At 38.7% G+C, this 25,942-nt stretch overlaps 2 protein-coding genes and 1 long non-coding RNA gene across 10 annotated transcripts in view; 2 read left to right on the plus strand and 1 right to left on the minus strand.

Moving 5' to 3' along the window:
• PAXBP1 (PAX3 and PAX7 binding protein 1) overlaps positions 1–5,256 on the plus strand; it is a 32,968-nt gene extending 27,712 nt beyond the window's left edge. The window contains exons 16-18 of the mRNA XM_036082548.1: positions 178–324; positions 2,088–2,242; positions 4,076–5,256. Of these exons, the coding sequence (XP_035938441.1) occupies positions 178–324; positions 2,088–2,242; positions 4,076–4,193 (420 nt within the window). The 3' untranslated portion in view covers positions 4,194–5,256. The remainder of the gene's footprint in view (positions 1–177; positions 325–2,087; positions 2,243–4,075) is intronic.
• Positions 5,257–10,042: 4,786 nt separating this feature from the next.
• Positions 10,043–11,244, minus strand: LOC118529627 (uncharacterized). Its single transcript, XR_004914229.2, has 2 exons — positions 11,125–11,244; positions 10,043–10,752 (listed from the first exon to the last, which is right to left on the minus strand). It is a non-coding gene; the product is annotated as an uncharacterized LOC118529627 (long non-coding RNA).
• A 58-nt stretch (positions 11,245–11,302) lies between these two features.
• Positions 11,303–25,942, plus strand: part of SYNJ1 (synaptojanin 1) — an 85,989-nt gene continuing 71,349 nt past the window's right edge. For 7 of the 8 annotated variants that reach the window (XM_078078735.1, XM_078078746.1, XM_078078761.1 and 4 more), the window contains exons 1-2: positions 11,403–11,509; positions 12,393–12,538. In XM_078078735.1, coding sequence (XP_077934861.1) covers positions 12,415–12,538 — 124 coding nt within the window. In that variant the 5' untranslated portion in view covers positions 11,403–11,509; positions 12,393–12,414. The other variant, XM_036082537.2, reaches the window with a different exon arrangement.

The following is a 25,942-nucleotide window of genomic DNA, read 5'->3' on the forward strand; positions in this document are numbered from 1 at the left end:
GAGAGTGGATCTTAAAGTTCTCATCACAAGGGAAAGAATTTAGTTAGGTGAGGGATACTAACTGTGGTGATCACTTCACAATACATAGATCAAATCGTTATGTTGTACACCTTATACAATGTTATGTGTTAATTGTATCTCAATCTGAGGGAAAATAATTTTCTTTTGTCTTTCTAGCTACTAGGGAATTTTCTTCAGTGGTATGGCATTTTCTCAAATAAAACCCTTCAGGAGTTGTCAATAGATGGTTTATTAAATAGATACATTCTCATGGCTTTTCAGAACTCAGAATATGGAGATGACAGCATCAAAAAAGCCCAAAATGTGAGTTAAATGACACATATTGTAGTTTTTAAAGATGTAAATTAAAATGGATTAGGTTTTCTTTATTTGAAGAGAGATTTTAGAATTTTATGAAAACCCCTTTGATTATTGACCTTGGTGTAATGTTGACAGTCAGTTTGCCTCCCAGGTAGTTCTGAACCCCCTCAGCACTTTTTACATAAACATGTATCCTGTAACATTTTGTATCTATCCTTCTATCCATCTATTATATCATTATTTGGTAGGTATTAGTAAAAGTTTTAATATCAGAATAATACATTTTTAACAGTTGGATGAAATACTATTTTGAATGTTATTACAACAATAGTCTCTCATTTAAGAAATAATTTTTATTTTGTTTTCTACTTTATGGGAGTTAGAGATTCATCTTTTTTATATTATTTTTTTAAAAGATTTTATTCTTAAGTAATCTCTATATCCAACGTGGGGCTCGAGCTTCCCACCCTTAAATCAAGAGTCATGCTCAACCAAGTGAGCCAGCCAGAGACTCCCAATTTCTCTTTTTTAAAAATATTTTTTGAAATAATTATAAAATTAAAGAAAATTTGCAAGTACAATACAAAGTTTTTTCCCTCAACCATGTCAGAGTAAGTCTCTAACATGATCCTCCCCTGCCCCAAATATTTTCATGTCTGTTTCCTATAAACATGGATGTTCTTATACATAATTATAATGTAACCATCAACATATCTATTACTGTCACCTAAGCTTTGAGACCCTTCAGGTTTTGTCATTTATGTCAATAATATCACATCCTTGGTGAAAGAAGTTCCCAGATCATTCTTGGCATTTAATTATCATGTCTTCCTTAGTCTCCTTTAATCTGGAAGAGTTCTTGTCTTTCCCTGACCGTTACGAAACCTTGACACTTTTGAAGATGATGGGCTAGATATTTTGCAGAATGTCCCTCAATTTGGGTTTGTTGGATATTTTCATGGTTGGATTCAGATTCTGTATCTTTGGCAGGAACTGTCCCAGATTTTATTTGAGTCCCTTCAAGTTGACCTCTGTGACCTTGTAACATGTCATCTCATTTTGGGGGAGCACTTTCTTGCTTTCTGGCACATGATGTTCCGGGCTTATCTTCTGCTTGCTTGGAATCAGCCATTTTTCTAAGCATCCCTGGGTTCTTTCATGGGGAGCCTTCTCTGCCTGCTTGACTGAATCCTGCTAGTACACTGCCCTCTTCCATATGGAATCAGCCTCACCTTGCTTGGATTTTGTACTGACACCATGCCCTGTTCACCTTGCCTAGGCTCTTGCCCTAAGCTGCACCCCTGGTGCGGTGTTCTCTTGACCCCACTCTGGGCCAGCATGGATACTTGCTCACTGAATTGTTCAGGATAGGGAGAGGCCACAGTGTGGTATTTATGCTGCACATGCTTTTATATGAAAAGCTGCTGATAAAAGGAAATTCAGTTCATTTAGGGCTTCCTGGAAGACAGGAAAATGAAGCATTTGGTTATCAATTTTATGTCCCTAATTTACTTAAATATTGAAGGTTATTTATCTTTTGTTTTGAGTACCTATCTGTTGAAGTTAAAAATACAGATATATTCAGGTATATTTGTATAGTTAATGTGGAAAGTCAGGTTTAAAAGAATATCCCTTCAAAGCGATTGGCTATATATAGTTCAATAGCAGGTCTTCTAGTTACATACATTATCCCCCTTGTCTAGGCTCAACTTTTAGATACTTTATTTTGTTTTAACTATTTTGTGTTACATCTTTCTTCTTCATAGGTAATCAATTGTTTCCCAAAGCAGTGGTTCATGAACCTGAAAGGAGAAAGAACTATTTCTCAGTTAGAAAACTTCTGTCGATACCTTGTACACTTAGCAGATACAATCTATAGAAACAGTATCGGATGTTCCGATGTGGAAAAAAGAAATGCGAGGTAATTTTTTGTAATTGTTCAATGAAATGGTGATCTAGAGTCTTTAGTTTTTGTCACATTTAGTATTATTAAAATGTCTTAGAGTCATGTTTATATTTTACTTGAAATTGTGCATTGATTTGGTATTGGTAAACCCACCAAAAAGACACATTATTTTTTATTTTGGCAGTATTACCTAATCTTTTTTTCAATGTGTTATTTATGAAGTATTAAGAAGGACTTCTGGTGAGCACTAGCTCTAAGGTGAATGAATGAATCATGGTTTTCTCCGTCTCCTCCCTTGAAGAATTGGGGGAGATTTCAGGCTCTTAGAATGTCATGGATCTTAATCTCTGGAGGATCATTATATAGATGTAATCCCTCAAAAAGCTGGTCACTGAAACTTAAGTATATTAAAGGTTATATGCCAGTTTTGGGACATTTGTGCTCTGTGTGGAGTTTTCCTATATCCATATCATACACTAAAGGTCATCACTCATGATTTTTGGGGAGCAGCTTGTACATAATTTTTACCAGGGGTTGCAAGGAAGGAATGAATAACTGAACCATTATCCCTTTTTTTTTTAAAGTTTCATTTCATATATTGTTGCTAATGTCAGAGTTTCCGTTCAGAATATACACCATCAGTCATACCCCACTAACAAACGATTTTCTTTTTCCTCATTTCCCTTCCATGAAAAAACCTTATTTTCTTGAGAAAATTTGCTGTCTCTTACAGTAAAGTTAAAAACCAAGTAGATACAAAGATTTTAGTGGTAAAATTCTTTGGCAGGTGATTTTGATTTATATTTTAATTTCGTCTTTAGTGTGGGTCACTTTGTTGTTGGTTGTTATTTCTTGGCACTAATATTTCTTCTCGGTGTTTCTTGCTAGATAAGTCCTATTCACTTTTTAAACTTTGATTTATATATACTTGACTGTTTTTGTTGGGCAGTTAAATATCAACAAATGGTATTTACTTTTCTACAGAAAAGAACTTCAGCGCCTGTTATAAGCATTTGCTGTGTGCAGAGCCCATAAAATAGGAAATAGGTTCCATGTGGGTTACAAAGTTTTACAAATAAAGTCCTTCCCTAAAAGGTGCTTGCTACAATTTTGCAGAGAAGAGACAGCTAATTATGTCACACTGTGTGCTGTTTCTCACACATGGTTCAAACTAACTGTTAAAACAGTCATTCTTAAAATGGTGCCTGGATCAGCAGCATCAGCATCACCTGGGAACTTTGTTAGAAATGCAGATTCTCAGGCCCCATCCCAGACCTACTGAATTTGAATTCTGGGGGTGGGACCTGGTGATCTGTGTTTCAGCAGCCCTCTAGGTTATTTTGATGTATGCTGAAATTTGAGGACTACCCTGAATGGCAGCTAGCTGGGGTGATAGAGGAAGCCAGCTTATGCTTTCTTAGTGAATTTAGGAAAAGTGGAGATTATGCTGGATTTTGTGTTCCAGGTATGTTCTGAAAGACCTGGGACTCTGGTTTGGGAGGGAATGGGAGGCAGAGCTCTAAAGTAGTTTGGCAATAGATACCCTTTCTTTCCTTTCTAGATATCAGTGAAAATCATTGATCTGAATGAACTTTTGCGGTGTTTTTGTTTTTGAAAGTGGATACTTGGTCTCCGGGCTAGTCATTTAAACATATACAAGTTTTGTTTTACATGGACAAATTTATTTTATTTTTTTACTTGCTATAGCTTGCTTATTTCTGTCTTCTTTAAAAATGTATGCTTGAAAAAATTGATTGCAAACCTCAAAGTGGTCATAAAGTCAATAACAAATTTTCCTTTGAAAGCTTTTGTATTAATAAGATATTGCAACATTTTTTTCTTTTTTAGGGAAAACATAAAACAGATAGTAAAACTCCTTGCAAGTGTTCGCGCTCTGGATCATGCTATGTCAGTTGCAAGTGACCACAATGTGAAAGAGTTTAAGTCTTTGATTGAAGGAAAATAGATCTGTGAGACTAAAAAGCCTGTTTGCTTTAATACCATTCCCAGTGTATAAATTTTGTATATATGTAAAGTTTCTTAAACTGTAAAATATTGATTCTTGTTTTAATACAAAGAACATTATTAATATTCAATACTGTGTCCTTAAATGCAATTTCTTTGGAATGAAAGGAATTCACATTATTTCTAGGAAGCCTATTAATGTTTTCCTTACTGCCTGTCATACTTTGTTTACAGAACTATTTTATATGGTCATTCAAATTAACCCTCTCAGTTAATTGTCCTCTGTAAACGATGTGTGCAGTGTAAATTGTGTAATTATGCATATATATATTTATACCACCATGGAGTTACTTTCACACTGGAAATTTGTGGTGTTTTTCTACAGAGTAAGCCTTTTAACAGCAGAAAATTATTCAGTAGCAAATTGTCTTAGGGAAATTACTACACAGTTGCAACAAAAGGGCTGGCAAGTGACTAAGTGTCCATCACCTTTTGGTTAGCAGTTGCTATCACCGTAGCTTTGCTGCCTTAAAATTGAGAGTTGAGTGTGGACTTAGTCATTGGGTGAATGGAAACTTTCTTCCTTGAATCAGCATTACAGTCAAATGTGGGTTTAATATGAACTCTAAATAATATATGCAACATAGATTTTTGAGAAGAACATAGAAGTTTAACTTTTGGAAAAAATAGCCCCACAAACCTCAATGCATGGTTTTGGGCTGACTGTCCTGTCTCATTCATGATTTTACCCCCTGACCAGCTTACAAAAATACATGCATTTGAATTTTAGTAGTCTGTCATTTTATTTAAAATCCCACATATGTGAGTTATATATGCAATAAAGAATACGCCTTGCTGATTAGCTACACCCAGGCAATTTAATATCCTTGGTCTTCTATAATGTTTATACCATGTTGTAAATATTCAGAGAACTTGTTTTAAAGTTTATGCTTTCTGATTCTGTGATTTTCAAAAGAGGAACTTTTTGGAAATTAAGGACTATTGTTTGATAATTATATATGTAATTAAGCTTTAGCCAAGCATTAAATTAATTTTTAAATAGATCCTTTGTTGTATTTTGCTGGTGACTGATTTTAGAGCATTTCATGACTCTAACATAGTGTGAGACTATCAGTGTGCGTACCCTTGGTCAGGTCAAATAATATTTATAACAGTGTCATGCACTCTAAGTGCATTGTCAGTTTTATCTTTGTTGTAGGAACATTACTTATCCCTACATATTCATTCTGTTACACGATAGTAGCCTACTAAATAGAATTAAAATGAGAACTTCAACAGAATAAAACATTTAAACATGTATACATAGGACATGCACGTCATGTGTGCCTTAAATTTGTGTTTCCAAACCCATTAGACTGGTGATTTTTCCCCTGTCCACTTTTAAGGACTCTTGCAGTAAGCGGGAGACTTTATCCTATGCAATCTCTCAGGCTGTTTTTGTTTCAGGAATGGGTTTGAATACCACACAGGGACCTTGACGTAAGGTGAACTCAGCATAGATGTGTGCGTAAAACAAGTAGTTCTCCTATCTCAACTGGAAAAAGTTTTGTTCCTGAAATAGCTAAAGTACATCCTTTCTTATGAAGGGAATTGGCAAAAGATAAATAGAGGGTGACATTTTAATGAAGGTAAAGGTTTGCTTCTTCAGTTTTTCCTTTTGGATCAGTCTCCTGAAATAACTCCAAAATAGGTGAGAAGGGTTTTTGAAAAGGAAAGCTATTTTATTGAGGCAATAGAAACCACAGTCATAAAGACTGATGGCTATGTTATAGCACATGATGGTGGTGCCCCACCCATATCCCTGTGGATGTGCTGGTGTCCTGCAGGCACCTGGGCTCTGCCGGAGGGCTTTCTCTTGGCCTGTGCAACAGGCTGGAGCGTCCAGCAGATAATGTCCCAGAGAACAGCCCTCAGCCAACGAAGGGAGCAGGAAGAGAAATATCCAGTAGTTCCAGTCTGGGGAGGAGTTGCTGAGATAGCAGCAGATTATTGAGGGAGAAAGGAGAAGGAGCTGGAGGAAGCCGGGAGAGCCTGAGAACTGCGAGATCGTCATGAGGCGGGCATGACCTCTGAAGCAGAGATGGCAGGAATTAAAGTCTCAGATGCAAGACTAAGAAGGTCTCAGCAAGGCTGACAGGGACTCCTCAACCCAGAGTTGCAGTTCTGAGTTTAGGTCTCCAGGAGCTGGCTTTTGTCTTCCCACCACGCTCAGTCAGTGGTGCCCAGGGTCTCCTTGTGGGAGATTGGGGAGGCACGATTTCAAGTCTACCATACCAACTTTTAATCTCTCCAGTATGTTCCTCTTCATCTCCAAGAGGGCTTCAGTTAACTTGAGCCATAGTTGCCTGCGGTGATGCTAATCTCATCACCCAGAATTGGCCCCAGATTGCACCACCTCACAGTGAGCACCTTCCTCATGATGAGAGTACCCTAAAATGTAAAGTTCCCTAGTTTCTTTAAAGCCAGGTTTATTAAGGTATAATTTATAAACATTAAAGTTTACCCTCTTTAATTTAAGTGCATACAGTTCCACGAGTTTGACAAATGCCTCATTTTGTTTTAAATGCTAATTTCTGGGTGCGGGGATGGCGTAAGCGGATGATGGGCATTAAGGAGGGCAGTAATGAGCAGTGGGTGTTATATACAACTCATGAATCACTGAACTCCACCTCTGAAACTAATAATACATTATATGCTAATTAGTTGGATTTAAATTTTTTAAAAATGCTAATTTCCCTTGAAACCATGAAATCCTTCTAAAAATGGTCAGATGTTGTAGAGCTGCAAAATGCAACATGTAAGTTGCTACACTATGGTGGTTCTGTATGGTTACAAGAATTCATCTCTAGCATGGTAATGTCCATATAGTAAAGGGACTCGCCATTCACCAATTATAACATTTTGGTCTGTCGTTTCAAGTAAATGAAAATAACAATTAAAACACCAGAAATTCTGCATGTAGCGAGAATGATGTAATATGTCTGAATGTTTGGGAGGCCTTATGCTTTGATAAGGCTGTTGTCCAAAATGCTTTGGAGATTGTCCTCCAAAATGGAAAGTGTATGGATACTGGGTTCACAGTTGCTCAGAGTCTTCAGACTACCTGGCAAAGGCAGACAGGCTAAAAATTGTTCTGTGGAATTGATTTTGATGTGCAATGTTGACTGGCCCCTGGCCTGCTTCTGGACCTCCAGGCCCCAGTAATTTATTCTGGCTTTCCTCTAGCCCTGGCAGCCCTAACTCCAGCAGGGGCTTGGATGTTACAATCATCCAGCTCAATGAGAAGGCCTAGCACAGCATGTCTCGGAAGATATACTGTGGTGCTTAGTTTGGGGGCCTTTACTTAAAAAGATCTTCAGAAACAAATACTTTATATCCTATGCTTGATGATTCAAAACACATGGTGAAAGATTTGACAAATCCTGTAGAAGCCATTTTAAGCTACTTTACCAAAACACTTTGCCCATGAAAGCTTACCTTTTTTCACATGTAGCCTTAGGTGTTGAAATTCCAGAGACACCTGTTGCTTAGGGATGAAGAGCTGGGGTGACCGTTGAACACCCTCCAGCTCTTATCTCAGTGAGGCTGAGCCCTGCTATTGCTTAGGTCCTGTGGTTTCCATGAAAATCCTTTTGTGTCATTAAAACAAACCCCTTCACTTGAGCTCCCTTGAGTTGGTCTGTTATTCCAAATGAAAACTTTTTGGCACACACAAGTTACCTGTTCATCACAGGGGTAATGTCCTTACCTATGGTATGTGTGAGCAATTTTTCAGTCTTTGAAGTTTTTGCTTGGTTTTATTTTCACAATGATTCTGCTCCCAAGCTTACTATATTTTCTACTTACAAGGTTTCCATTTCTCCAATTTAAAATCTTATTCTTCACTGATTACTACAACTTATTCAAAGCAAATAGCTATGCTATTTGGAACTTATTGTGTTGCCTCTCAGAAGCCATCCCTTTCTATATAATAGTAGCTCTCTGCAAATCCTGATATAGCTCTAGTCTATGTAACCTGAACAAGAGCCTGTTAAAGATAACTGGATCAGGCTTTTAATATTCCCCAAGTTTGCCAAACATTTTCTAGTATTTTTGATAAAATTCAGGCTATAAGGAAAAGTAGACCCTACTATTAATTCATATTTTAGACATCTGTCAAAATTAGTAGTCGTGTAACATGGTATAGTTTTAAAAACAGTTATTAGAATAATCAGTCATTCTAAATTAATAAACTCTAGGTATAGTGTACTGGGAACATATATTAGATTGAGCCATTTATAGTCCCTATATGAGTGTTTTTGACTTATAGAAATGGTGAGTGCATATTTTAACTCGGTAGAATTGCCCATAGGAGAAATAATTTGGTCAAAAATCAACATTTAAAACTCTGGGTGTTTGCCTTCAATTTGTTGAAGCTATTGAAGTTCATATTTGAATCATCTATTTGGGACTGTTTTTGCTGATGGGAAGACACATAAGACTTGTATTGATTGTGGCTGTTGTAACAAATTACTACAAACTGGTTAATTTCAAACAATAGAAATTCTCTCACAGTTCTGGGATCCAGAAGTTCAAAATCAAGATGGTGGCAAGGCCATGATCCTCCAAAGGCTCTAGGGAAGAATCCTTCCTGCTCTCTCTGGTGGCTTCTAGAGGTAGCTACTGACATTCTTTGGCTGGTGGCCACACTGCCTCAGTCTCTACTTCTGTCTTCACATTGCCTCTGTGTGTGTGTGTCTAAATTTCTCTCTGCTACCCTGTAAGGACAGTTGTGATTGCATTTAGGGCCTACCCAGATAATGCAAAATAATCTCAAAACCCTTAACTCAGTCTCATCAGCAAAGACTTGTTTTCCCCATAAATTAACATTCACATGTTCCAGGGATTAGGATGTGCAATTTTTTCAGCCTAACACAGGCCTCACTGCTCATTTTCAAGGGTTAAGATGTCAGCACATCTCTGTGGGCCCTTAAGACCTCAGTAAGAAGTTTGTGTGTGCCACTTAACATGTATTTTAAGTCAGCCACCACCCCTCCCCACACTCTTCAAATCTGATGAAAATTTGTCCAGCTATTTTTCATGTGCTATAACAAGTATAAATAGTAAAGAGGGACAAGAAAAAGAAGGAATAACATTTTATAAAAGTCACTAGTAAAAGGGCCCTTGTGTTTTCAACCCCTGGGCATGTGCTTATTTCATGACTAAAATGATCTATTTTGAAAGGATTTGGAAAATCCTGGCCTTCGGACAGCTCTAGGAATAAGAGTCCTGCTTACCATCTCCCCCCACCCCCCAGTTCATTCTGAAGAAAGAAACAGCAATTCAAACCCAGAACCAAGAAACTCTGACCTTAATCTCCTTAATCCAAAATCAAAGGAAACCAGAAATAGGCAGAACACCTGCTTCTAGAAGAGCCCAACACCCATAAATGACACTGAGAAGGAGGGGTTCCCCGTGTGGCCTCAGACAGCCATGGTGGAACTGATCCTAGGTTAGGGGTGGGCAGGTTAGGTTTCAGGTTCCAATTCCACTTGAAACAGTAATTTTTAACAACTTATCTTTCCTGGGTCTCAGCTGACATAAAAAGCAACTCCCAAGCCAAGTATTCAGTAACATCAACATCTCTCCTGGAGCAATATCCTTCCATATGTTTTTCTGGTACATACATTTGGCATTCCTTCAGGGCTAGAGAGGCATTATAACTGAATAGGCAAATAAGAAAATTTCCATTCCCACCCACTCCCATTTACTTCCTCTGTCAAATGCAATCTCTAATTGAAATGGATTCTTTGGGGGCAGGGGGGTAGGAAGCAACCACAGTCCAGCAGAGAATCTTAATATAAGTTTAATTCTGAGGCTGCTGTCAGTAACCACTACTAAGAGCAAAACACCTTTTTCTAAGTAAATAGTACTAAATGAGAAATCCTTTCCAGTTCTCAGAACTAAATGTGTCTTTGCATATCTCCTTCTAGAAAAGAAAAGGCTTCTCTTCTAGTGAATGATAGCTACTTTAGTATCCTGAAACCAGGGTGGGTCCAGCTTCTCTAAAATGGATGAAGAAATGTTAAATCAAGCCACATGACAGGGCCCAGAGGGGGAAATGATTTTGTGCACTGTAACAAATTTAAATTCTGCTTTCGCTGCTAAAATAAAAGCAAGAAGAGGAAGAGGTAAAGAAAAAAACGAAGACAAGCAGAAACGGTTTCTTCAGGATTTCAATTCCTTTTGGCCTTCTTGGCTTTGACTTCATTCCCATATTTAGGTCTATCAAGTGGAAAGAGAAGGGAAAGTCCGTGGGACACACTAATATTAGCCACGTAGTATGATTTGTTGAAAAATGAGAAGATGAGAGGGTTAGACGCCTTTAGTTATTAAATTCCATGGTTGACAAAAGCTATTCGCCATTGAGGGCCAACCATAGCTGCCTCCGTACCGCCATGTTTCAACTCAGTCTTGAGGTCCTGGTTTGTGACTTCGATTCTCCACCATATGTACAGCTGAGCAGTCTTTCCTATAGTGTTCCTGAGAGCTCTGGAACACTCCAGAAGAAAAGACAGCCAAGAGAGTTGCTCCAAAGCAGGCATTAGTTTTTCTCCCGCTACCTACCCAGATGCTCAGAACAGGAACTGGGCGCTGTTCGCGGGGAGACACCATGGACAGCTCTTCGGGCGCCGCCCGGATGGCCCGGCGTGCTGGCTGTCCCGAGCCCTCCCCACGCCCGTCAGGCCGCTGGGGGCGGCAGGGGGTGGTCCTGACACCCATCTTGGGCACGTATCAGTACCCGGTCCCCAAAGCTTTTCCCCAGAGCCCCTCCCTGGCGCCCACGGGGAGGGTTGGTAACGTCTGAAAAGCCCACGCGAGGGGACCAGAGAGGCCGATTCTCCTCGTCCCCGCTTCCGCAGCGGTCGGACCTGTAGCTGCGGCCTGGCCCACAGGCCGCCTGAGGGAGGCTCAGGTCGCTACGCGTGGAGGCCAGCAGGCAGCCTACCACTTCGGACCCGCAAGGAGGCTCGGAGTGGGCGGGGCCTGCCTCCTGACGCCCCGCCGTTTCCCCCGAGGGGCGGGCCTTCCGCCCCCGGCCGCGGCGCAATGCGGAAGAGATGGGCCTGCTGGAGAGGAAGTGACGCTTCCGGCGGCTGTGGCGGCGGCGGCTGCGGGAGAAGGAGGAGGAGCCGGAGGAAGAGGTGAGCAAGCCGGCGGGGGGCGGGGAGCGGCAGCGGCCAGACCCACCGGCAGCTGGGCGCGCGGGCGGACGCTTCCTGAGCAGCCTTCCCCGCCGCAGCCTGGGCGGGAACGGTGAGGGGCGACCGCGGGCAGCCCTGGCTCGGGAGGGCGGGCGGGGTTGTGAGGAGACTAGGGGTCGTGCGGCACTGCGTCGGGCCGGGGGCTGTGGTGACAGCGGCTGTCAGCCTGTCCGCGGGAGAGGAACCAAGTCGGTCTGGGCGCCGGGTCATCGCCTCTGGCCATAATGGAGGGATTGGGCGGCTGGGCGGCTTCGTCCCCCTGGGAAGGAGCCGCTTTCCCGGGCGGTCGGCTGTCCGGGACCCCCGAGGAGCCCCGGTCCGGTCCGTGTCGTGAGTCTTCCCGGGTGGCCATTCATATTTACGGGCTCCCGCCTGCCGTGCCCCCAGCCGGCGGTAACCTGTGCCGCTTTCCTTGCCCTTCGCTGCCGCCCCCGGGAGAGCCATTCGTGTCGGATAATCCTTTCCCTCCTGCTGGCCCCTAAGGAGCTTTGAAGCAGGCTCGTTAACCTTCCCTCCCACCTCCTCTCCTTCCCCGGCCAAGGAACGGCTTGAAGTTTCCGAATCTGTCCCCTTTCAGCGTAGTGACAAATCCTGAAGCAGGAAGCTGATAAACAACTCCGAACGAAATACGCTCAAAATCTTTCCTTTTTGGTAAACATAAAGTAAACGGGAAACTCATCTTAACCAAACCGTTCGTGGACTTAGAGTAATTAAACCTTATGTTGCCTTGCCGTGAGAATTGGTAGCTTTTCCCCTGGCCTTTTGGTAAAATTAAGTGACGGCTTATCTTTTGGAATAAACCATTCTCTCTCTGAGCTCCCTTTTTTTCCACCCCACCCCCCATCAAAACCTGGCAGGGAGGGACTTCTGGATGCCTTGCAGTCCTTGCTGCAGAAGGAAACGTTAGCTTCATTTGCTTTGCTTGGTTTTCACAGGGCTGCCTCTGAAGAAAGGAGAATGGCGTTCAGCAAAGGATTTCGGATCTATCACAAATTGGACCCCCCACCTTTCAGTCTCATAGTGGAAACTAGGCATAAGGAGGAATGTCTCATGTTCGAGTCTGGGGCTGTAGCTGTGCTTTGTAAGTCATGTGTCATAGCCCAACTGATCGCGTCTCTGTTTTGATTTGAAACAGTTCAGATTCAACCATTCTATAGAGAAGACCCTGACAACCCCTTCACTGTATTTCCTGAAGCAGATTATGTTTTTTTCTTTTCATCAAACCTTATTTTAAACTTCCATTTTCTTTTCTGCCCCCTGCTGCAGGTTTCTTTTGGGGGTGCGGGGGAAATGCAAGTTTGGTTATAGGTTTTTGCTTTCTTGGGTTCTTTGGCTGTTCCTAAAAGAAAACCTTTCTTTCCAAAGAATTATTGTTACAGTTTATATCACATCACAAAAACCCATAAAGGCTTGCTTGACATTTTTACTGTAATGAACAGGATTTCTTATATATCAGCTACAGGAATGAACTACAAAAGTATTTATTTATCTGATATTTTTGGAGTATCTTATGGTGAGGCCCTTACATTTTTATTAAGAGAATTGTAAACTTCTAAAATTTCATGTGAGATACATGATTGATTTAATATATTTTAAAAAATTATCTTGATAATCTAAAGAAAAGGACTACTGTACCACAAGCAAAATAGTAGATTAGAATGGTCTAGGTTATTTTCTGGGATGAAGTTAAAAATAAAAATATTAATTTGAATATTAATTTTCTTTCTTAGTCTTAAGATTTTGGCAGATAACTCCAGCTTGAGTTATTTGAAATGTGATTGTGTTTTTAAAGGCTTTTTAGTGATAATTACTTGTTTTTTGTCATGTTTTTGCTTTGTTAGCATTAGTTTAGCTACTGGTCATATTTTATAAAATAAAAATAGCGTTTGAAAGTCATACTTACAGGGGTGCCTGGGTGACGCAGTCAGCTAAGCGTTCAACTCTTGATTTTGGCTCAGGTCATGGTCTTAGGGTTGTGAGATCGAGCCCTTGTTGGACTCTGCGCTCAGCGTGGAGTCTGCTTAAGATTGTGTGCGGGCTCTCTCTCTCTCTCTCAAATAAATAAACCTTTAAAAAAAAGTCATACTTACAAATATAAGCTCCTAGATATTTTAAGCTGTTAAACTTTCTTCAGATTCAGTAAGTGAAGAGCATACATAAGACCCTAACTTTTACATACAGAATATTAACCTGTTAAAATGCTAATCTGATCTTAATAATCTAAAATAGTAAAATTTTATCCTGATTGAGAAAAAGGGTAGTGACATAATGAAAAGGCTTAAGCAAAGTGTAATGTATAAGAAATGTATATATTTTTGATACATATAGTAACATGGTTTGAGTGAGCAGGAAGAGCTATTTGTGTTCTAAGAAACAAGTATTAATAAAGTGGGTTATACTTAGTATGGACTTAATTCAAACTGTTTTTTATATTTAAATAAACGGAAATATATCTTGCTATAATATTAATTTGCATAGTCTATTTTTTCATACTACAAATACAGTTCTTATACTGATGAATTCTTAATTAAAAATATCTGGGGGAAATGGTTTGGTTTTGTTGTGAAATATTTTTTAGCTGCTTGCGGTTTTTTTTGTGATATTACCTGATTTTCTAACTTGTCTAAATTCTAAATGTTTCTACAATTGTGGTTACTGGTAACAATAGGGAGTCACATGCATACACAGTATGCATTACCCAGTTATTAGGATCATTGCTATATTTTCCTTTCAGGTAAGGAAACCTAAGGATAATCATACTTCCAAACCTCCAGCAGCTCTCTTTTATGCCAAATAATGGTTAAAAAGGCAAGCTCCCTAAACCATCCATTTTGGCATTAACATTTATTTTAAGGAAAAAAATATTAAAAATACTGTCTTAATATTTATTGATTGTTTTTATTTTCATTAGATTTAGATGCATAAGCAATTCTTTCAGGAGAAGAAAGTTGAATATTGTCTTTCTTAGTAAAAGTAGTGCAAATGGATATATATTTTTTGGATATGTTGTTAGCTTTCCTATAATAAGCTTTACAGTAATAACTTAAAATATTAAGAACTAACAGACCTTTTTATAAATCCTTTGACTTCTAAAATTAATTTGACATTCATTTGGGAGCAATACCAATGTGCATATTGTGCTGTAGAGTGTTCATTTTTAAAATCTCACATTTCTTAAATGCCTGTTGTATTCAGAGAGCTGTGTTTGGAAGATACTGAAGTGTTCTTTTTTTCTTCAACAATCCCAGCCCCTTGAATCTCAAGACATTCTGCTTAGTAATCTGCAAGAAGAATCTTCTCAAATCATGTTTGATATTAAACCAAAGTGTAACCCCATTTTTCAGGCAAATTAAGTTTAAAGTCCTCAACCTGTCCATCAAGGTCTTCCATAACTTGGCCCCACCCTGTTTGTCCAGTGTGGATATTGGTCTCCTTGAAGGAGACTCTTGTGTTTCCTCAGTCCTTTCCCAAAGTACCATGCGTTTTCTCCCCTTCATCATGCTGTTCCTGTTACACCCTCTTCTTTAATGACTGCTAGAATGCTTTTCTCTATCTTTCCAATCCAAGCCTGTCATTCTCGCTCAAGTCTTCCTTTCTGAGAATCTGCCCCACCCCCCCACTCCATCTCACTCTTGTCTCTTCTTTATTTGTCTAGAGCTCAGTCATATCACAGATGAACCCTTTTTATGTGCTGGTTTTTGGTTCTCAACATGGTTATGTGCAGATGTTCTTTTTGAAAGTAAATGATAAAAGTGACTCTTGCAGGACTCAGTCATACGTTGAAAGTTTATGATTTCTATAGGCCTCAGTTGTCCTGGCTTTGAAAGTTTAAAAATCAGACATCTTAGGCAGTACATATCATTGAGGATTGACAGTCACTTAATTTTCTTGGCTTATGCCAGAAGTGCCGTGAGATACCCAACATGAAACCTTATATTTGTATTATTAGCACATATCAAAAAATAAGGTGCAAGTGAAAACACAGTAAAAACAATTTCAGATCATGGATCTTTGTAGAGCCGGAGTGTCTACTAATCTTGTCTACTAATCTAGCCTCAGGAATCTGTATGTTGCTAGGCTTCTAAACTTAAATCAGTCATGATAAAATGACTTAATCAATTAGTGAGCCAGTGGTTTTCAGCCTTGTATGCACATCATGTAATCACTGGGTGGGGGGTTATAAATACTGCTGCCTGGGCTCCAGCTCCCTAGAGATTCTGATGTAATTAGGTTGGGATGATCATTCTGAGCATAATTTATATTGGCCCTTCTAGGATAGGTTATGGGATAACTTTCTTAGCTTGCAAATTTTATCCAAAGTAACCATGTTTCCAGAATTTTAATGCTGTTATTGACTATTATTGGGCTAATAACTAGTTTTCTTGAAACCTTCAGCCTGAACCAAGTGCTAATGATACCTTAGCACTTTTGCTGTAGTGCTTTTAGGTTATGTGGAACTTCTGTGTCTGGGCGTTGTACTCTTTGAGGAAAGGACCCATGTCTTAGTAATCTTTGTATCTCTAGTGCTTATTACAGTGTTTTACTCACACTTAGGGAATAAATGGCTAACTTAGTGCCATGGGGGGGGGCGGGGAGGGGGGAGATTAACCTAAACCTTACAAAGTTGACAAAAATATAGTATTCTGTGTTTGAAAGTATAGTACCTTTTTCTAAAAAACTTTTTTTTTTTATCTGTTAAAGAACTGCTGTCTGACTGAACTGCCGATATAAAAGGGATAAAAACTATCAGTCCAGAAAACTATTTAATTAAACTAACTTTGATGTCTGTGGAGCAGTGGTTCAGTGTAGCAAGTGGATTCTCTGTGACTAGCGTACTGTGTTTGGACCAGTGTAAGCAGCAAGTGTGATGGTCAGCAAGTTATAACACTACATGTTTTTTCTTGGAAACTAATAGATTAAAAAAGACATCTACCAGTTTTGTATCAGGTTCAGTTTTCCCTGTCTTTCTATAGTTAACACACACAAAAAGACGATGACAGGAGAAGGACAAGTAGCCAGTCTGACCGATACATGCATTAAATTCACAACCTGTCCCATTATTTTTCAACCCATCTCATGCTTCAGCAGAGGTAAATAATTTACCTCATAATTGTACCCCAAGTAGAAAATGAAGGGAAGAGATGGTCAACACATGGGAAATGAAGGATGATTCTAAAAACAGAAGTTATGGGTCACCTATTTAAAAGAGGGGATGGAAAGTGCTGATATAAATTCCTAACTCTTAATATTAGAGCTTTTGCTATTTTCAGTATATGCTAGGATAGAAGTAAGGATTAATTGCTTCCATCCGTCTAGTGGTAAGATTATTTTCAGGCTTTCCAACTCAGTCAATTAGGACTCAAATCATCTACTTACTAGACAGCAAGGCCATATCACTATACTCTGGACCTGGTTTTAGCCCAGGTTGTCCACCTGAGTTTCTTCATTTACTTTTTCTTTATGGAAATAGGAGCCATAAAACTATAGAACAACATTCTGGAGATCTTTGTCACAGAATGTGGATTACACTGCCTTTTCTATTGCAACTGCACACTGTAAAGGAGTAATAATAATGAAATAGCAGTTGCCATTTCCTGGAAGCTTCCTCTATCAGTCACAACATTAAGCCAGAAGTCCCTAAACTTTATTGTTTCATGGTGTCTCATTAAGTTTTTCACAGCACCCCTAGGCCACAGTTCCGTTTATTAAATAATTAGGTCCAAACGTTAAATATGTCTGTCTTAACAACTCTAGTAGCCATTTGAAAAAATAAGGCAAGTAAATGGAAAATAATTTATTTCCTTCATAAGTTATTTACTAATGGGATATGTATGTACCTGTTGAGCATTGAACAGCTTTTCAAACCTTAGACTCAGACTGGACAACTCCACCCTCATTTCCTGTTTCACATTGATTTTTGGAGTGGTACTTGCTTTTTATCATAGCAACTACTGGAAACCCAGCTTTACAAAGATATGATATCATCAAAGGAATGTACTGCAGTCTAAGGTGAAAACTCTGAACTACCTCAAGCTAATAGTTTGGGCAATGCAACATCTGTTGAGTATCTCTGTGTTTCTTTCAATTAAAAATCTCCTGCAGCTCTTGTGGGAGTTCGTTCTCAGCCTACGGTTGAGGGAGATGTGGCATTAGACATCCTTTATTTCATTGAATTCTGTGGGTTGTGCTTTCATCTCCATTTGACAGATGTGAAAACTGAGGCTTGGAGAGATAAAATAACTGCTCTAATGACATAATCTTACCATTTGATTTTTTACTTTAATGATTGTTTGTGTTGCTGTGAGGGTGGTGGTTATTATTTTGGGGTCAGGGAATGAAGAGCAAAAACAAGGGAATGCCAGTAGAAGACTTTAAAGTTAAGAGTGAAATTGGTAGCATTTTCTCATGAGGGAAGTATTAAACTTGCTGTGTTTTTGCCTACAAACTATTAATATATTCAAGAGGGAACATGATTTGATTTAGAGTTAGGTCATTAAAAACATAAAGTTGCTTTGCTGAGCCAAGTTAAATGTCAGGTTCTAAAATTTTGGATAACAAGTGTAGTAGGTGGTGATGACAAGCAGTGTGTATAGTTTTTTGTTTTTTTGTTTTTTTTTTTTAATTGCCAAATGCTGGCAGTCAGCATGATTGCCCTTTAGATAAGTTGCAGTATCCTGTCTCTTTTTAAGAAAAAAATTCAAGTTGAGGGAAGAAGGGACTTTTTATAGTTGACTTTTTCTGCACAGAATGATGAAATTTAGACTTGTTACATATCACTTTGTGTTAGGCTTGCAAAAATTCATTTTCTTTTTGTAAGTAATTTTTGGAATGTTCTATTTGATAGAAAAGAAAGTAAACAGCAACTTAAACATCTATGCTTTAAAAAAAAAATTAACCTAACTTTTCACTCCTGGGCCAGGTAGCAGGATTAGCTTGTTAATGTAGGGCCAAACTAGTAGTTCCTAAGTGCTTTCCTTTCTCTCCACTTAACTTTTCTATGAGAAAATAAAAGGTGAAGCACAGTGTGTCTGTCATTGAACAGTAAAATACCATTCTGTGACTTTACTATATAATTTCAGGTCTACCAGATGTTCTAACTTGTCTTATAAAATTTAACTAGTACAAGACTATAACAGGATTTTTTGCTTCTGACCATGATGATATAATAGGAACCCTCTCACTTTACATAACAACAAGGAAACAAATAAAATAAACAATTTTCAGACATTGAACAATAGGTGGCACGAGACACTGATCCTTGAGGGAAGGGAAACAAAGGAGTGAACCTTAGGATTGCTCTAGCTGATCACTCTGCTTATTACCTTAAGTGCTTCCGGGCTGCAGTAGCAGGGAGATGCACCCAAAGAAAGCCTGGCAGTCTCCCTGAGTTGAAGAGACAGAGTAGGGAATTTGTGGAAGCCAAGGCAATGAGAACTCTCAGGACTAGTACCAAAGAGGAAGCAGCTGCACAGAGAGTTTCAGAGATGTGCAGAGGGTAACGCATGAGATTTCAGCTGAGTACTGATCACTGCTGGTGTGTAAGGAACCTACCCAAGGCAGGGAAAGAACCACCAAAAAGGAGCAGGAAGAAAATTCCTGGACTTCACCCAGGGCTGGGAATAGTTAAGTTGTCTGCAGCCAGAAAGGAGAGAGATTATAGTACTCTGGGAATTGGGTTGAAAACTCAGAAGGGTATATTGCTTCAGTAGTGGGACAGAGTAGCCCTAAACAAAAGGCTTCTGTGGTCCTATCTGACAGAGCTTAAAAAGCAAGACCCAAAGGGATCAGACTGTTTCCAAATAACCGAATTCGAAAAAACTGCACTGTATCCTAGATCAAAGTTTAAGAATACAGAAATACAAAATATATATCCATATATCCAGCATTCAACTCTGTATAACAACTTCAAAATGTCTGGCATTCAATTAAAAATTGCCATACATGCAAAGAAACAGGAAAACACACCCCATAATGAGGAGAAAAGTCAATCTGTAGAAACAGATGTTAAAATTAATAACAAGGAGGGGCCCTTGGGTGGCTTGGTCAGCTAAGTGTCCGACTCTTGATTTCAGCTCAGGTCATGATCTCAGGGTCATGAGATTGAGCCCCACATTGGGCTCTGCCCTGAACGTGGAATCTGCTTAAAAATCTCTCTCCCTCTCCTCCTTCCCCTCCCACTGGCTCATGCACACACTCTCAAAAAAAAAAATTAATAAACAAGGACATTATAACAGCTATTCTAAATATACTCCATATGTCCAGGAAGTAGAGGAAAGAGTAAACATGTTAAGGAGAGACATGGGGGCCCCTGGGTGACTCAGTTGGTTGGGCATCTACCTTCTGCTCAGGTGGTTATCCCAGGGTCCTGGGATCGAGCCCCGTGTCAGGCTCTCTGCTCAGCGGGGAGTTTGCTTCTCCCTCTCACTCTCCCTCGGTGTTCTCTCTGTAATCATAAATAAATAAATAAATAAATAAATAAATAAATAAAAAATCTTTAAAAAAAAAAAAGAAAGAGACATGAAAAATGTGAAAGACCTAAATCAAATGGAAATAAAAATAACTGAAATGAAAAAATACACTGATAGGGATTAATAGATTGGACACTGCATAATAAATGATTGGTGAATTTGAAGACATAATAATTGAAACTACTCAAAATGAAATAGAGAAAAGACTAAAATCGATAAACAGAGCCATCAGTGGGCTGGGAAACAACTTCATATGGCCAATATATGTGTGTAGTTGGAATCCTAGAAAGAGGGAGTTGAAGCAAAAAAATATTTGAAGAAATAACAGCTGACAGTTTTCCAAATTTGATGGAAACTATGAATCCACAGATCCAAGAAGCTAAATGAACCCCAAGCAGAAGAAACATGAAGCAAACTACACCCAAATACATTATCAAATTGCTTAAAACCAGTGATACGGAGAGAAATCTTAAAAACAGACCAAGAAAAAAGGACATATGTACTGAAGAAAGAAGACATATGAATAATGATAGAATTTTCTTCAGAAACGATCCAAGCCAGTGGACATAGAACAACATCTTGAAAGTACTGAAAGAAGAAGAAAACAAAACTGTACACCTAGGGTTCTGTGCCCAACCGCAATTAAAATGATGTAAAGACTTTTTCAGATACCCTATAGCTGAAAAAATATGAGCCAATTGTAATGGGTAGCAATTTAAATAGTATAGCTTTTCTTTGCATCTAGTACCAACATTTTCAACAATTCTGAGGTGGTAAAGTCTGAATCAGTGAATTTTATCACTTAGTTACGTTTAAACTGTTTTTGAAAGAAACGTAAGTAGGGTAGCCTAGTGCATTTGGGGTTAGCTTTGTAATTAGAGTGCCAAAAGGAGATACAGCTTTAAAAATTGAATATTATACTTTTATTGGTGGCAATTTAAATCTGCTTGAGTTTTTTAATGGTTGTAAATAAGAATTTGTGTTTTATCTTTTTCTACTAAAATAGAGTTTGCAAGGGTAAGCCGTTGTTGTTCCTCTTATTATGTTACATAAGCACGTGTTCACATTGGAGTGCATTTCACAGCCACTGAACTAGTCACATTATTGTGAGTAAATGTGGCATTTGAGGAGATGGATTAACTTGTTGGTCAATTGGACACTATTTAATTACTCTTTTAGTTTAGGTTGAAAGATATGCTCTTTAGATTCCTGGATGATTTTCAGATAACTAAGTCAGGAAAGAGAGAGAGAGAAAGGGAGGGAAGGAGGAAAAGGAAGGGAAAGAAAAGGAAAGGAAGAAAGGAAAGAAGAAATAAAATACTTCTGATTAAATTATTGGCTTCCATTTTATTATAGTTTTCTTATATAACTTTATATATAAAGTTTGTTTACTTATATAAACTAGCTCTTATCAGTAAATATTTATTATAGGTTGCGTTTCATTCTGTTCACTAGTAGACCATAGGAAGCTGTAGTCTGTTGAGTCCTTATGTAGATAAACAAAGTCTTTTAATCCTATGAACCTTGTGTGAAGTGTAGGAAGAATGAATCTTAAAATTAAGTAAATTCCTAGCTAATTGTACAGTAGTGCTCATTAATGGTCTGTCCTTGGTCAACATTGGGTCTATGTCTTTGGCTTATCTTGTTCAATGATTTCATCATTCTCTTGGAGAATGGATGGAAAGTATAGTTACCAGATTTGTAGATGTTGCAAAGCTGTGTGGGACTGATACAGAGCTGGGTAGAATAATTACTTATTTTGGATGACACAATTGAAATCCAGCTTTTTCCAACTGAGAGAATGGATTGGAACCCACAAAAGGAACATGCACTTCTCCTGCGCTGGATCAAATTGAGTTTTGTGTCTTTCCTGATTCAACTGCTGTGGCTGTAGAGATATCATAGGCAATTTGGATTGGGCTGATGATTAGCAAAATAAGGTAGAAATTACTATCATTTTCTGGGTTTCCATGGTACCCCAGCCTGAATGGTGACTACACAGTATGGAAAGGTTGGAATAGATACTAGGTTGATAGTCACATCGATCTCTGCACTCCTATCAAGCCTGCTCTTCCTTCAGTCTTCCTTATCTTAGTGGATTGCAATTCATCCACCTTGTTTTTTAAACCAGAAGTTAAGAATCATCCTCTACACCTCCTTCTCTCCAGCTTCACACATTCACTCTAGTACCATGTCCAGTGTACTCAACCTTCTAATTTCATTGAGAATCCATGCAGTTCACCATTTTAGCTGGTTCTACCACTGTCTAGCCACTGTAGCCCCTTTCATGGACCACTACTATAGCCTCCTTAACTGATCTCCCTGTTTCCACTCCCCTTACCCACTCTCCAGTCTTTTTAAAAACACAATTTAGATCATATTGTTTCCCTGATTAAGACCTTTTCATGGTTGACCACTGAAGTTAAAATCCAAGCTCTTTAAAATGATCTACATTAAATCATTGAGTCCCTACCTCCCTCTTCAGTCTTGACTATTTTGCCTCTTGGTTTCTGTGTTCCAGCCACTTTGGCCTCCTTCTAGTTCCGAATGTACCAAATGATTTCTGATCTCAGAGCCTTCACATATGCTGTTTCTTCTGCTCAATATTTATTTTAAAAAATTTATTCATGCATGTAGAAAAATACATAAATCATAAATGTAGAATGCGATGAATTATGAGAGTGAACATATCCATGTTACCACTGGCAGCTTGAGAAATAAACATTACTAGCTCTCCAGAAGATTCCCTCACATTCCTCCCCAATTATTCTCTCTGCCATGATTTGCAGAGATAATCACTGCCTGACTTCTTACATCATAGATTAGTTTTATCCAGTTTTTAACTTAACGTAAATGGAATCATTCAATATGTATTCTGTTGGGTCCGGCTTCTTTCTCTCAATGTTCTATATGGGAGATTATCCATGTTGTAGCAGGTGGCAGTAGTTTTCATTGTTATGTGGTATTCCATTGTATGCGTATTCCAGTATTTGTTCTGTTGACATTTACTTCTAATTCTTTCTGTTACAAATGATACTAGTATGAACATGCTTATACATGTCTTTTGGTGCACATATGTACACATTTCTTTTGGATATATTTTTAGGAATGGAATTGCTGGGTCATAGAGTATTTGTATGTTGCCTGGAATGTTTTTACCTCCAGTCTTCATTTAGCTAACTTCCTGTTTATTCTTCAGGTTTCAACTTAAAGGTCACTTCTGCAGGCAGGCCTGTCCTAACCATTGCTCTCCCCCCAATAATTTTAAATTAGGTCCTCCTGTTGTGATCTGTCAGAACTCCATCATAGTACTTACTGTCATTTATGATTTTACATGTGCATAGTTATATAATGGCTGTCTTCCTACTAGAAGTTATTAGGGCACTGACTTTTTTTATTCGTAGAACTTTGCCAGGGTCCTGGTACATAGTAAGCATTCAGTAAGTACTTGTTACATGAATGAATGAAAGGTTATTATTATTTTGAAATGTTGCCAAGATTGGGATTTGCAGTTTATACAGAACATTAATTTGGATAGTTTAATGACTTTCAGCTGGAATTTTAATTTATTAATTATACAAAGAGAACTTTTTGTTTTAAAATAGTTTTTCTTTTTATGTATGATAAAATGGAAAGTGGCTTTACTGCCAGGTAGTTATATGATCTTGGATGAATCACCTAAACTCTTAGTTTTTTTTTTTTTGAAAATGAGTAGCTTGTTTTGCACAATCTCTAGGATCCTCTGGCTGGAGGCTCTCTCGTACTACACCAAAGTGCTACCTGAATGCAAATAAGCTGACCACAAACTGCAGTGCATGCAACCACAGGCAAATTGTGATTCTAGGAAGAGCATACCAATTTGTAATCTTGTTTTCACATTCTTAATGACTTTCTTTAGTTTGGCCTTCTGTATCAGCTGAGGAAAGACAGTTTGCTGTCCATCTGGAAGGTTGGAGCCAGAGCAGAATGTTCACTTTGGGTAGCAGGACCTTCATTAGGTAGCTTAATTGTTTAGTTTGAATTATTATTATTATTTTTTAGGATTTTATTTACTTATTTGAGAGAGAGAGGGAAAGAGAACAAGTCGGGGAGAGGGAGAAGCAGGCTCCCTGCCAAGCAGGGAGCCCGATGCGGGGCTCGATATCAGGACCCCTGGATCATGACCTGAGGGAAGGCAGCTGCTTAACTGACTGAGCCACCCAGGTGCCCCTGTTTAGTTTGATTTATTGTAATTATCAGAAGTTAGAGAAATTTACATTTAAACTTAATCCTCAATACCATTTAAGTTTAAAACAAATGAATTTGTAATCATCTGGTTAGCTTAGATAATAAGTTAATTTTGTTTCTTTCTGTTCAGATGGTAGAGTTAGCAATGCAGGTCTGATCACCAGTTTTTCTATGTTTAATAAGCCTCTGTTTTAGAGTCACAGTCATAAAAACCAAGAAATAGGTGTATGATTATGTTTTCATCTGACTTTCTAGAGATGATCTTATGCTTCATTATTTGCCTGAAATTCTAATTTGAGAAGAGAAAGTGTAATACCAATAATGCTGAATAATGCCAGTTATGTCATATGATCTAGTGCTATAAAAGCAAGTCACTCCAGCAAAGGAGGGTGCTGAGTAACATGCTAGAGGACAATTAGTATATTAAATTTTGATAAAGACCAATTGATATATTTATACTCTTGAGTGTTTTCTGTAGTCTATAAATAGATAATCTCTACAGCTTCTATTTTCATTACTTTCCTGTCGCTTCAGTAGGAAACATAGGTTAGGCCTACTTTCAGTCATGAATTTGTTCAGTTAAAAGAACTTTGAAAGCAGCACAGAGCTAAAATACTGGGTGAGTTAAGTCATCTGAATTAAGGTGTTGGATATCACTACCTCATGGCTTAGTATTAGTATTTCTCAACCTCTTCTGTGATGAGCCGGGCCAGTTTGTAATTCTCCAAGGCAGTTTTCAACAGAGGAGGATACTAAAGCTTAGTGATTTAGGATGAATGTAAGGAAAACATTTATGGCAGAGTACAGCAATATTTCCCTTTCCTGAGGTCTCCATTCTGGAATCACCGAGTCTTCCTTCCCAATTTATTTATCATTTGATGATTATATGATGGCCTTAGAGTGGGCTGTGGGGTCATTCTTTTTTTTTTAAAAAGATTTTATTTATTTATTTGAGAGAACGAGAGAGAGAGAAAGAAAGAGTGTGCATGTGAGTGGGGGGGGGCAGAGGGAGAAGGAGAGAGAGAATCTCAAGCAGCCTCCACACTGAGCACAGAGCCCGACACAGGGCTCGATCCCACAACCCTGAGATCATGACCTGAGCCGAAATCAAGAGTCGGATGCTTAACCGCCACCCAGGCGCGCCCTGTGGGGTCATTGTAAAGGCAGTAGAATTTACTGCTTCCCTTCAAATTATGAAAGTCCGGATGCCCATTGAGCTTTTGACTAGTATACCTCTGGTCTAGGGTAATTGAAGGAAAGTACCTTTCAGGTTACTTAGAATTCCAGTAGCCTCTGCTCTCACTGACTGTCCAGTTATTTTGTCTTCTCTTCTTTCTGAACCTACCCAGCATGCCAAAGAATGGTGTCAGAATAAATTTTTTTTTATCATTTGATTTTGGGAAGTATCAAATGTGCATCAAAGAAGGGAGAGTAGTGTCATTGACTCCATGTATCTGTCACCCAGCCTCACTGATTATCAACTCATGGACACTTGTGTTTATCTACATCCCTATCCACTAGTTCCCCTCCCCATTTATTTTAAAGTAAATCTCAGATATCATGTAATTTCATCCATAAATATTTTTATGAGAGTAAATGTTTATGGTACATATTTTATTTTGCTTTAAATTCTATTCTGTGACCTTATTCATATTCACATATTCACTAGGATTAGAATCAGAGGACCTTCAGATTATCAGTTCTACAGATGTGTGGTTATGTTTAAACATGTAATGGTAGATTTATGCTTAAGATAGCTCTGTGTTGGGCGCCTGGGTGGCTCAGTCGGT

The sequence above is a fragment of the Halichoerus grypus genome, chromosome 1, assembly GCF_964656455.1.
Source record: "Halichoerus grypus chromosome 1, mHalGry1.hap1.1, whole genome shotgun sequence".
Taxonomy (NCBI): Eukaryota; Metazoa; Chordata; class Mammalia; order Carnivora; family Phocidae; genus Halichoerus; species Halichoerus grypus.